The sequence below is a fragment of the Prionailurus bengalensis genome, chromosome B4 (genome assembly GCF_016509475.1).
Source record: "Prionailurus bengalensis isolate Pbe53 chromosome B4, Fcat_Pben_1.1_paternal_pri, whole genome shotgun sequence".
Taxonomy (NCBI): domain Eukaryota; kingdom Metazoa; phylum Chordata; class Mammalia; order Carnivora; family Felidae; genus Prionailurus; species Prionailurus bengalensis.
In genome coordinates this window covers 81110794-81123883 of record NC_057358.1, presented here as the reverse complement: position 1 = coordinate 81123883, position 13090 = coordinate 81110794, and the positions used below count along the sequence as shown (strand labels likewise).

The 13090-nt window shown below is 37.2% G+C and overlaps 2 protein-coding genes across 2 annotated transcripts; one reads left to right on the top strand and one right to left on the bottom strand.

The window, feature by feature from the left end:
• Positions 1-324: 324 nt before the first annotated feature.
• On the top strand, positions 325-1308 carry LOC122473624 (olfactory receptor 9K2-like). The gene has a single exon (XM_043564266.1). It carries the CDS (start codon positions 346-348, stop codon positions 1306-1308), a length of 963 nt encoding a protein of 320 aa, XP_043420201.1. The 5' UTR covers positions 325-345.
• Positions 1309-11468: 10160 nt separating this feature from the next.
• On the bottom strand, positions 11469-12425 carry LOC122473168 (olfactory receptor 9K2). Its single transcript, XM_043563362.1, has one exon. The coding sequence runs from the start codon at positions 12408-12410 to the stop codon at positions 11469-11471; it is 942 nt and encodes a 313-aa protein (XP_043419297.1). The 5' UTR covers positions 12411-12425.
• Between the last annotated feature and the right edge of the window lie 665 nt (positions 12426-13090).

Below are 13090 nucleotides of genomic sequence, written 5' to 3'. Positions count from 1 at the left end.
AAAGACAACTATTTAATGATAATTATATTAGGAATAGAAATTCAAAATGTCACTAACATTAGACAATATGTTATGTTACTTTCTTGGTGAATACTCAGCAAAAAAATGATCTAAAATGCAATAACCCATTAACTTCTTTCACTGCTTAATAAAATAAGTTTTACGGACTTCGTATTATCTAGTTCAAATTCCTGATTCTTCATGACATTAACATGGCTTTATATGCAATATTTAGTTAAGATATAACTAATTTATTTTACACGTAAGAAATTATTTGTGTCACTAGAAACCAAGCACGGGTTTCATTTCTTTGCTTTTCCTTGTGCCTCCCAGCAGGTTTCTGCCATGAGTGACAGAGGAACAAACAATCACTCTGAAGTGACTGACTTCATCCTGGTAGGCTTCAGGGTCAGCTCCGAGCTCCACATTCTCCTCTTCCTGATCTTTCTGCTTGTGTATGCCATTATCCTTCTGGGTAATGTTGGGATGATGACCATTATTATGACTGATCCCCGGCTGAACACACCGATGTATTTCTTCCTAGGCAACCTGTCCTTCATTGATCTCTTCTATTCGTCTGTTATTGCACCCAAGGCCATGATCAACTTCTGGTCTGAGAGCAAGTCCATCTCTTTTGCAGGCTGTGTGACCCAATTCTGTCTCTTTACCCTCTTCATCGTGGCGGAGGGATTTCTCCTGGCAGCCATGGCCTATGACCGCTTCATTGCCATCTGCAACCCACTCCTCTACTCTGTCCAGATGTCAGCACGTCTCTGCACTCAGTTGGTGGCTGGTTCCTATTTATGTGGCTGCATCAGCTCGGTTCTTCAGACCAGTATGACATTTACTCTGTCCTTTTGTGGTTCTCGGGCCATTGACCACTTTTACTGTGACACTCGCCCACTTGAGAGGATATCTTGCTCTGACCTCTTCATCTCTAGAATCATTTCCTTTTCCTTATGCAGCATCATCATCTTGCCTACCATCATAGTTATTATTATTTCTTACTTGTATATTGTGTCCACAGTTCTCAAGATACGCTCCTCTGAGGGACGTAAGAAAGCGTTCTCCACTTGCAGCTCACACCTGGGAGTCGTGAGTGTGCTGTACGGTGCTGTGTTTTTTATGTATCTCACTCCTGACAGATTTCCTGAGCTGAGTAAAGTGGCCTCGTTGTGTTACACCCTAGTCACTCCCATGCTGAATCCTTTGATTTACTCTCTAAGAAACAAAGATGTCAAAGAAGCTTTGAGAAAGAGTCTGGGGAAAAAAATATTTTTGTTTAATTCTATCTTAACAGTGACATAACTGAAAGGCACCGATATTATGACAATCTGGGGAGGCATTGAAGCGAAGAATGCAACCAATGAGGTTGAAATATTTAATTTTAGAAAGTTTATTTATTTGAATCCCATGTACTTATAGCTGAAGAATACATTTGGTCTATATTTTGTCTAGCTGTTAATTTTGGGGTGGAATGGCTTTCTCCATACTTCATCTTCATTTGAGTAAAGACAATTGGTTGCCAAGTAATTTGAATTTAGGGAAAATATATTCCAAGTTTGCCGCTGGCTCTCTAAGGGATGTATTGTCTATCTTGAGTCAGTAACAAATGTTATTTAACATACATAATTGGTAGATGTAACAAAATATGATATAATAAGACAGATCAAAGTATCAGCTTTACTGAAGAAACCTTTTTCAGTGCTGAATGAGAAAAACGGATACTCTATAGAGTGTACAGTGTCCTAAGGCTCAATTGTCGCTCAATTGTCCAGGGACTGAATGATTCACACTCTTAGTTAATGGTTTCTCTGGCTTAGATCAGTTGTTTTTGCAAATCCTCCCTTTCACAAAACTACTGTAATGAAATTGAACCAAAAATAAAGATAATGCATTTTTGTTATATATGGCTTAGTGAAAATTAATTCATCTCATTGGTAATTTTGAATTTTGATGCACCCTTGTCCTGTGAAATTTCCATGTATAAATAACTTCAGTGCTTAGCTCACTGTGAAATCAGGGGGAAATAGCTATAGAGAATTAAGCTGCTATATGTTAGTCCGGTGAAAAAGGCATTTATGGAAAATACAAAGAAAGTGTAGTCTCTAAAGGTGAGTGGTCCTATGGTCACAGAACACTTCCTAAGCACATTTTAAAACAAATAGCATTAAGCCAAATGAAATAAATAGCTTTCTGTGCAAAAGGAGAGTTAAGTATATGGTGAGCTTCATGAAGTTTGTAAGTGATTTGTAACGCAGAAGACAAAGTGAGGGATGACACTTCAAAGGAAATTCGTGGAAATCATGCAGACCATATTTTTCATGCTAAGGAAGCTGACTTTTATTCTGTATACGGGGGTAAGCATTGAGGATTTTTAGAAAGACAGTGTTGTATTCAAATTAGCATTTTACAAAAATAATACCATTACCTTTGAGGAAGATAAATACTCATAGGGAGAAGACGGTAATCCCAGAGAGTGTGTGGTCATCCAAGAGGTTATGGTGGCTTTAATGGAGGGAGTCTTATTAGACAGCGAAGAAAGAGATGACCTTTAGAATGGAAGGTAAAGTAAGCTGAATACTGATTGCTGGTTGATCACATGAGAATGACCTAGAAGTGAATAATGACTCTAATGTTTGAGCATCTGTGCTGGAAAAATGCTACCTCATAATGAGGAAGGAAATATAAGGGTAAGAATAGTTCATCAGTAAGAGTTAAGAAAATAAGCTCAGGTGTCAGACAGAGCTTTCAAATTCTGTTTTTGCCCCTGTAGCTTCGGGTAAGTTACATAGTATCTCCGCATTGGTATTTCCTCCTGAAAAATGGGGTGTATAAGAGAATCTCCACCATAGAGTCACTTGAATGATTGAATTATGTAAATTTCATATGTTTGTTAAATCCACATCAGATTTGTCCTTTCTTCCTGCTCTCAACACTATTCATGTTACGTCTGAGAGAGGAAGACACTAACTTTCTCTGCCCCCATGAAGTGTCCCCAGCTCTCCAAGTGTATCTGCTTCCATTTCCATAGACAGAGCTTGAGAAACGCTTACTACTTCATCATTTCAGAATAACCTTTCTTTACCTTTCTCTCTGCAGAAAACTAGTGGAAAAGATTGTAAAATGATCAAAAAGGCAACAGAGGTCCAAATTATTTTTTTTCTATTTAGTACTATTTTTTTATGTACATTTTAGCTAGCCAACATATAGGGCAATATTGGTTTCAGGAGTAGAATTCAGTGACTCATCATTTACATACAACACCCAGTGCTCATCACAAGTGCCCTCCTTAATACCCATCACCCATCTAGCCCATCCCCCAATTAAATGCAAAATAGTATCTAATCATCAAATGTTTTATCTAGTCATCTCTCTACCCATGTCTTTCTCTAAGAATCTTCTCTTATACTTTAACAAATGTCATCTCTTTCACCCACATTTTAAAAACTGAAGATTACTAGGGAAAATACGGGATTCACTGGGTAGAAAAACTTTACGATTTTCAAATAAGTGGTCACTGTGCTAAGGTTGTGTCTTGTCTCTCCTGAGATGAAGCAGAAACATGTTTAGGTTGAAAGAGGCATAGTTTACGAAGCCTCCTTAGGGAATAAAATGCAGATGCCCTCAGGCAGTACTCCAGATAAACCTGAAATGAGAGAGGCTCCTAACTTTTTAAATCTTCATCAATTGATATTAGTAATCCTTTATCAAACTGAGAAAAAAAGACCCTAATCATAGTGCTAACTGCCATGGCAGAACAATGTTCCTCTATATTCACTATGTGCTACACTGCCACAACCACCATTGGACACACACATGCACATATATACAAACATTAACGTGGTCTTTCTGTCTCTTTCTCTCTGTCTTTGTCTCTGTTTCTGCCTCTCTCTCTCTCTCTCTCTCTCTCTCTCTCTCACGCACACACACAATCTCACACACACACACACACACACACACACACACACCAGGTTATCTTTGAAAGGAACACCAATCACTGAACCTAGAACAATATATGTCCAATGTCAGGCAGCTGACTCAGAAAAGAATCCACAGGCTGATGTAGAAGCTAAGAGACCTCACCATGACAAGACATGCACAATAATTCTTCAGTTCTGACCTTTTCCCTTTTCCTGATGTCAAGAAATTTCTGTGTTGCTATAGGAATTGCATACACCTGCAGTCAGGTGTATTCTGTTCTCACTCCTATTAGGAAATTACTCCTCTCCTTTTTTTGATTCAAAAAGGATGCATGTACCGTACAATGTAAGTTCTTAAAGCAGGGATATATTGAATAATAATGATAATAATAGCTAGCATATTAATATAAATGTATCAAAATAGATGCAGAAATGCATAAACATATATGTATATGTAATTCTTTGAATATGATATATGCATTACAGGACCACTTATAAACGTATCATTGTAGTACAAGTCATGTACAAAACCATTTAATAACATACAACTAATATTTTAATTTTGAGATTACATGATTTTTTATTAAGGTTTTTATTTTAATTCCAGTAGAGTTAACATACAGTGTTATATTAGTTTCAGGTGTACAATATGGTGATTCAACACTTCCATACATCATCAGTGCTCATCATGATAAGTGTACTCTTAAGCCCTTTCACCTGTTTCACCCACCTTGTTATCTAAAACTTTATGCACATAAGGAACATCTTCAAACTCATCTAATGACTTCCCATTAAATGTGTCATATAGCTGACTGCATTGCCAGTAACTAATAAAGCTTTCTTAATTTAAATAATAGTATTAATGGTAGTGAAACCTCACTCCACAGCTGCTATACTAACGATCATAGTAAAAGGTTTGAGCCTACTTTTATCATTGAGATTTTTTATATAATAAATATATTCTATGCCTTCAGTAGTTTCCTGTTTTTAGGCCAACATTAAGACTTCAATCCAAAAGAAAAAAAGAGAGAGAGAGAGAGAGTGAGAAAGAGAGAAACATCTCTGAATCATTGCTCTAAAATGCAACTCCTTCAATCTAAAAAATAAGATCTGCCCAATTCTTTCTTCAACCACTGTATTGAGAAATAGTTGTAAAATAAACTGTATTCATTCAAAGTATACAATTCTGAATTTTGGCAGTTTTATGCATCAGTGAAACCCTCACTAGATTAAGATTCCAAACTCTTATTTCAAAGTTTTTATTTATTTATTTAAATAATCTCTACACCCTGTATAGGGTTCATACTGATGACCTGGAATCAGAAATCACCTGCTCATCCAACGGGACCAACCAGGAACCCCAAGATACAGAAGTTTTCTATCACCTCAGAAAGATTTATCATGCCCCTATTTAAGTCATGCCTCCTTCCATTCCCATTCCCAGATAACCAGTGATCTGATTTGTTTTTGTTGTTTTTTTTTTGGTTTTTTTTTGTTTTTTTTTTTTTGCACATCCATCTATTTATCTACCTATTTAACCTGCATGTGATATGCACTCTTTCCTGGAAGGCTTCTTTAAGTGAGTGAAATGAATTTGAATTTATTCCTTTTGTCATGTGTAGAAGTAATTCACTCTTTTTATTGGTCAGTAGCATTCCATCTTTAGTTGCATGTATACACCAAATTTTGTTTATGCACTCTTAAATTGATGGGCAATTGATTAGATATTGTGAATAACAGCAATATGAACATTCACATGACATGTATTTGAACCAGGGCCTACTCTGTCTCTCCCCTCTCCCAGTCCAGCATGATAGGAAGCACACAGGCAAGTGCAGACTCCTCTTCCCCTAGATCCCAGTCAAGGGCTACCCTATCACCTTGAGAGTGGCAGTCTGAAAACATTTCTTACCCCTTCCAGCTCCATGCTGCAGAAGCTCCACTCAAGGCAATAGTAGCTAAAAGGTCTAGAGATCTCTACCTGTACCCAGCATCTATTCATAAGATAGAAGGTCTACCCCAAGCATGATAGGCCAAGAATTATAGGGCTCAACTTCAACTGAGTCAGTTCAAAGGATAGAGGTTTTTTGCCAAGAGAGATAAGAAGACCATAGGTTACTGACCTCAGTGGAAACCTGCTCATAAACCAGGGTGTCACTGTGACAGAACTGGTCATGCTCCTGTTCCAGTTCCAGAACAGTTGAACACAGGTTTTACCTGGAATGAAAGGCAGGCAGTAATAACAGAGGCTCCAAACTCTCCTCAAGTGAACTGACTTTATTTTGAGCAAAGTGTGGGAAAATTCTAGCTTAAGTGACTCTCAAACACAATGCACATTTGGTGATAAGACATTAAGAGGAGGCTGGTAGCTCCATGAGAGCAAAAATCTAAGTGTAGACCAACTAGATGTATATTAGAGAGAACCAGGGAAGGAGACAGCTAAGAAGGCCCTTCTGGGATTGGAGCAAACCTCAAAGACTGGCTTCAAAGATTATCTTTCCAGAGGGGGCCAAAACAATCAGATCACACAGTGGAGAAATAGATGTCCTACAATGTTTTCAAAACAATAGAACAAGAAAATTTGTGGAGTCTCTGTGCTCAGTGGGAAACCTACAGTGGCACATCACTCAACAAAATGATCATGGGAGGACACAGCAGAAGCTTACCTTATAAATCCACTGTCATCCAAGAGGACACACAAGCCTAAGCTTGTGCTTCTGGAAAGGGACACAAAGGGTTTCTCAGAGCAAACAGGTTTGAATAATACAGTCAAAAAACCAAAACAAAAAAACAACAAAAATACAAAAATTATTTCAAAAACACATTCTGGAGTTTAAAGGTACAATAACTGAAAAATATATATAGTGTACTGTTTTCAGATTGGCTTCTTACACTTAATCACATGTTTTACAGCTGCTTCATATCCTTCCACAACATGAGAGTTAGCTCATTTTTTTTTTACTTTATTTTGTTTTCTTTTTCAGAGAGAGATAGAGAGAGAAAGAACAACTGGAGAGAGGGGCAGAGGGAGGGAGAGAGAGAAACGTAAACAACCCAGTGTAGATCCCAACCCAGCATGGAGCCTGACACCAGGCTCAATTCCAGGACCCTGGATTCATGACCTGAGTCAAAATCAGGAGTTGGATGCTTAAACTGAGTGAGCCACCCAGGCGTCCCTTAGCTCATTTCCTTTTAGTGCTGAATATTGTTCCATTGTCTGGATGTATCACAGTCTAATATTCATTCACCTGCCGAAGGATATTTTGGTTATTTCCATGTTTTTGCAATTATGAATAAAGCTGCTAGACACATTCATGTGCAGGATCTTGTGTGGACGTGAGAGTTTTCAACTTGATTGGGTAAATATCAAGGAGCACAACTACTGGATTGTATAGTAAGAGGATTTTTAGTTTTGCATGAAATCGAAAAACTGTCTTCCAAAGTGGCTATACCATTTTGCATTCACCATAGCAATGACTGAGGATTACTGTTCCTCCATATCCTTGCCAGCATTTGGTAGAGTCTGTGGTTTCTATTGTGGTCATTCTAATAGGGGTGTAGTAGTAATAGTATACTGTTCTTTCTTTTTGTTTCTTTTTTATTTAAGACTTTACATTTTAGAGAAGTTTAAGGTACAGAGATATTTACCTGATATCCCTTGCCCCCACAGATGCATACCTTCCTCCATTGCCAACATTCCCCACCAGATTAATATGTGATGAACCTATAGTGACACCTATCATCATCCAAAATCCAATTTATTTAAGGTTTCACCCTAGGTATCGTATATTTTAGGGTTTGGACAAATATAAATGACATGTATCCATAATGATGGAGCCATACAATCTTTTGCCCTAAAAATCTTTTCTACCCCGCTGTTCATCCCTTCCTCCACCCACGGCCCTAGCAACCACTTATCTTTTTCCTCACTCTATAGTTCTGGCTTTTCCAGAATGCCATATTTGGACTCATACATAGGTATTCTTTTCAAAGTGGCTTCTTTCACTCAGTAATAAGTATTTAAGATTCCTCTTGGTCTTTTCACAGCTTGATAGTTCAATGTGGGGTTTTTTGCACTAAATAATATTTTATTGCCTGAATATACCATGGTTTATTTATCCAGTCACTTGCTGAAGGAAATCTTGGTTGTTTCCAAATTTTGGCAACTATGAATAAAACCTGCCATAAATTTCCATGTGCTGGTGTTTGTATGGACATACATTTTCACCTCCTTTGGATAAATACCAAGCAGCATACTTGGTAGATCATAGATCAGTAAGAGTGTGTTTAGTTTTGTGAGAAACTGCCAAACTGTCTTCCAAAGTGGCTGTACTATTTTGCATTACCCACTAGTGATGCTTAAGTGTTCCTGTCGCTCCACATGCAATGATTTGATGTTGTCAGTATTCTGCATTTTGGTTATTCTGATAGGTGCATAGTGGTATCCCATTGTTGTTTTACATGACATTCCCTCACTGCATATGGTATGGAACATGTTTTCATATGTTTATCTGCCACCTGCATATCTTCCTTGATGAGGTGTCTATTAAGGTCATTGGTCCATTTTTAATAAGGTTTTTTCCTACACTTGAGTATTAAGTGTTCTTTGCATATATTGGATATCTTCTACTAGAAATATCTTTTGTACATAATTTCCCTGAGGCTATGTCTTTTCTTCTTAATTGTTAAAAGTGTGCTTCAGAGAGCAGAAGTTTTTAATTTTAGTGAAGTTCAACTTATCAGTTATGCTTTTCATGGATTATGCCCTGGTGTTGTATATAAAAATGCATCACCAAACACAAAGTCATCTAGATTTCTCCCATGTTATCTTCTAAGGGTTTTGTAACTATGTGTTTTACACTTAAGTTTATGACTCCTTTGAATTAATTTTTGTAAATGTTGTAAAGTCTATGTCTATGCTCACATTTTTGCATGTGGATGTCCAAGTATTCCAGCACTCTTTATTGAACATCCTGTCTTTTCATCATTGTATTATCTTTGCTTTGCTCCTATCGATGTGTCTCTATTTCTAGTTTCTCTATTCTATGCAATTGATCTATTTGTTTATTCTTTCACCAATACCACAGTGTCTGGATTACTGTAGCTGTATTGTTGTGTATAACTGATGTTGTGTAGTATCATTCCTCCCATTCTGCTCTTCTCTTTCAATATTGTGCTGGCTATTCTGGCTTGTTACTTTTTCATATAACTTCATTTTAATATGTTATTTGTCAATGACAAAAAATTACTTGCTAAAATTTTGATTGGGATTGCATTGAATGTATAGAGCAAGTTGGGAAGAAATGATATCTTGACAATATCGTCTTCCTCTCCATGAACATTCAATGCTTCTCCATTTATATAGTCTTCTTTGGTGTTTTCCATTTGAATTTTATACCTTTCCTCCTAGAGCTCTTATACTTATTTTGTGAGATTTATACCTAAGTATTTTATAAGGGAAAGTGATAACATAAATAGCATTGTGTTTTTAATTCTAAATTCTACCTGCTCATTGCATAAATTCTAATTGCTCGTATAGAAAGCAATTAACTTTTGAATAGTAACCATGTACCCTGCAACACTTCTTTATTTCCTATTAGTTTTAGGAGGGTGTTCGGGCAATTCTTTCAGATTTTCTACAGTCACCTGTGAACAAAGATTGATTTATTCTTCCTTTCATTGTGTATAATGCTTTATAGTATTTTGCTAGGGCTGCCATAATAAAATACCACAGACGGGGTGCCCTAAGTGCCAAATTTTTTTCTCCCAGTTCTGAAGACTGGAAGCTCAGAATCAGGGTGCCATAAGTAAACATCTGAGGCTCCTGTCCTTGACTTGCAGATGTCTGCCCTCTTGCTCCCTCTTCACACGGTCGTCTCTGAGTGCATATGCACCTCTAGCATCTCTCTGTGTGTCCTAATATTTTCTTATAAACACACCAGCCACACTGTATTAGAACCCAGCTGTAACAGCCTTATTTAGATTACTTCCTTGAAGGCTCATTCTTCAAACATACTCACATACCGAGGTACTATGGGGTTAGGGTTTCAACATGTGAGTTTGGAGAGACATCATTCATCCCATTATACTTTCATTTCTTCTTTTTCTATGACATTACCTAAGACACCCAAAAGGGTGCTGAAGAGATGTGTTGAGGGAGGACATTCTTGCCTAATGCCTATCTTAGTGCGAAAGCTTCTACTTCATCACCATTAAATATAATCTCACCTGTAGGCTTTTATAGATGTTCCTTTTCAAGTTAAAGAAATGCCCCTCTACTCCTAGTTTGCTAAGAGTTCCTTAACTTTAACACATAATACAAGACCAAAAATGGTGAGACACACCTCCTTGGTGTACTCCCCTCACACTAAGCAGGTAATTAGTTCCGTGTGTCTAACCTACAATTTTTCAAATAACCTTTCTGTCAATTACGTTGGTATACTTCAAGCCCACATCAACAACATGATTGATACAGTAGTATACTGGCTCCAATCTTATTCCCTTTAAATAGATCTTCAATACAGCATAAAGACTTTCTCTGATTGCCGGGACACACTGTCAGGCACCCCACTTTGAAATCTGTATGTTTATCTTTGGCATAAAAATCTATGGATTTGGATTGCTTGTGCACGCAAGGATGTGATTCTCACACTGAATTGTAAGCTCCCTAAAGAATAACGTTGTTTATACCTGAGCCTACCACAAGACATATTACACTGTCAATAAATTAATCAAATATATAAATATTCATAAGCATAGATGAGTAAATTTTGGACAATAAGCTATGTTAATGCTAAACTTGCTCTATACCTTTATTAAATATTCTTCACAATAATTAACCCAGGAAAACAATGCATGATAACCCAAATTGAGGCAATGATTGCTGAAAAATATTTGCAGGTCTCTATCTACAATTTTGGTTCTTTATTTTAGGATTTAACAACTAGCAATGTCTCAGAACACTCTACAATGTCAGATCATTTGATATAAAAATTTCCAAATTAATCATTATAGCAAGGATTACTCATTATTTGTTTTTATTATTATTACTTCCTCTTGATATAACACATATCAGATATTTGATTCAAAATGAAAATTCAATAACTACATAACATGCTAAAACAAGGTAGCTATATAAATTGAAAACATTATTTTTTAAAATAAGTTGAACGTTCTTGTCAATATTAGTGATTATGTTATGTAGCAAGGAGACCTTCCAAAACAAAGAGGTCACAAAACATTGTTTATACACTATATTAACTATAAAATTTGTGCTCAGCAGCAAGCCATTAAGCAAATACAAATCAATTCTGTGAAACAGAATGTTATTTGAGATAGTGGGAAGGTTTATCATGAAAAATGCTTCTCTAATATCCAGGACATCTCTGATATCTGAGACGTTCAAGATGAACAATGTTCCAGGTACCTCACCAGAAAAAAGCTTCTGATAATATATTTATGATGTTTAATGGAATAACTTTCATTAATGGATACAAGGAGTATGAAAGAAATAACCACAAAATCAATGGAGGAAAAAAATAATAATCAAATTTTAGGATTTTTCTTCTCTAGAAGTTTTTTTAGAGCTTCTTTGACATCTTTGTTTCTCAGGGAGTAAATCAAAGGATTCAACATGGGAGTGACTAGGGTGTAACACAACGAGGCCACTTTACTCAGCTCAGGAAATCTGTCAGGAGTGAGATACATAAAAAACACAGCACCGTACAGCACACTCACGACTCCCAGGTGTGAGCTGCAAGTGGAGAACGCTTTCTTACGTCCCTCAGAGGAGCGTATCTTGAGAACTGTGGACACAATATACAAGTAAGAAATAATAATAACTATGATGGTAGGCAAGATGATGATGCTGGATAAGGAAAAGGAAATGATTCTAGAGATAACGAGGTCAGAACAAGATATCCTCTGAAGTGGGCGAGTGTCACAGTAAAAGTGGTCAATGGCCCGAGAACCACAAAAGGACAGAGTAAATGTCATACTGGTCTGAAGAACCGAGCTGATGCAGCCACATAAATAGGAACCAGCCACCAACTGAATGCAAAGACGTGCTGACATCTGGGCAGAGTAGAGGAGTGGGTTGCAGATGGCAATGAAGCGGTCATAGGCCATGGCTGCCAGGAGAAATCCCTCCGCCACGATGAAGAGGGCAAAGAGAAAGAGCTGGGTCACACAACCTGCAAAGGAGATGGACTTGCTCTCAGACCAGAAGTTGATCATGGCCTTGGGTGCAATAACAGATGAATAGAAGAGATCAATGAAGGACAGGTTGCCTAGGAAGAAATACATCGGTGTGTTCAGCCGGGGATCGGTCATAATAATGGTCATCATCCCAACATTACCCAGAAGGATCATGGCATACACAAGCAGAAAGATCAGGAAGAGGAGAATGCGGAGCTCTGGGTCGACCCTGAAGCCTACAAGGATGAAGTCAGTCACTTCTGAGTGATTGTCTATTCCTCTGTCACCCATGGTAGAAACCTGCTGAGAGGTACAAGGAAAAATAAATGAACTCTGGGCTTTGAACATAGCCCTTGACCATTGCAGATTTAGGATTGCAAAGCTATTGTCCAAACACTATTCTTATTGTGGCTTTCACAATATTTCTTAAGTGGCTTTCACATTTGCAAGCATCACTTCTGTGTGTTTCTGATTCATTATTTATTCAATAAATTCATTGTCATAAAGAGGTGATTGGAAGAGACCACAAATAATTTAATAGTTGACATTTGGGAAGGAATTACAGTGTCTGCATTTGTAGATGTGAGGGGATTTAGTAGTCTCTTTTAGGAAATCTTAACTTTGAGGCCTTAACTCATATTACTGTAAACAGATCTAAATAAAGTGACTGACCTTAAATAAAAGATGTGCAAATACTTAAGATGTGCAAATACTTTTCATAAGTAATGGAAACTTTGAATTCCGATATAAGTCATTTACTCACTAAGATCAAAGTTGTGCACAAATAAACACAAGTATTATCGGGACTCACGTGCTAAGATGTCTCTCCCAGATGGGTATCCATAGCCTTTCCATAAAGTAAATTTCCCTGTGTTAACTCAGCTTGCGGTTTACAATTTTTTAAGAAGAGGCTTCCAGGTAGTCTACATGGAAGAGTTACTTTAGAGAAAAATACTGAAATATACATATGA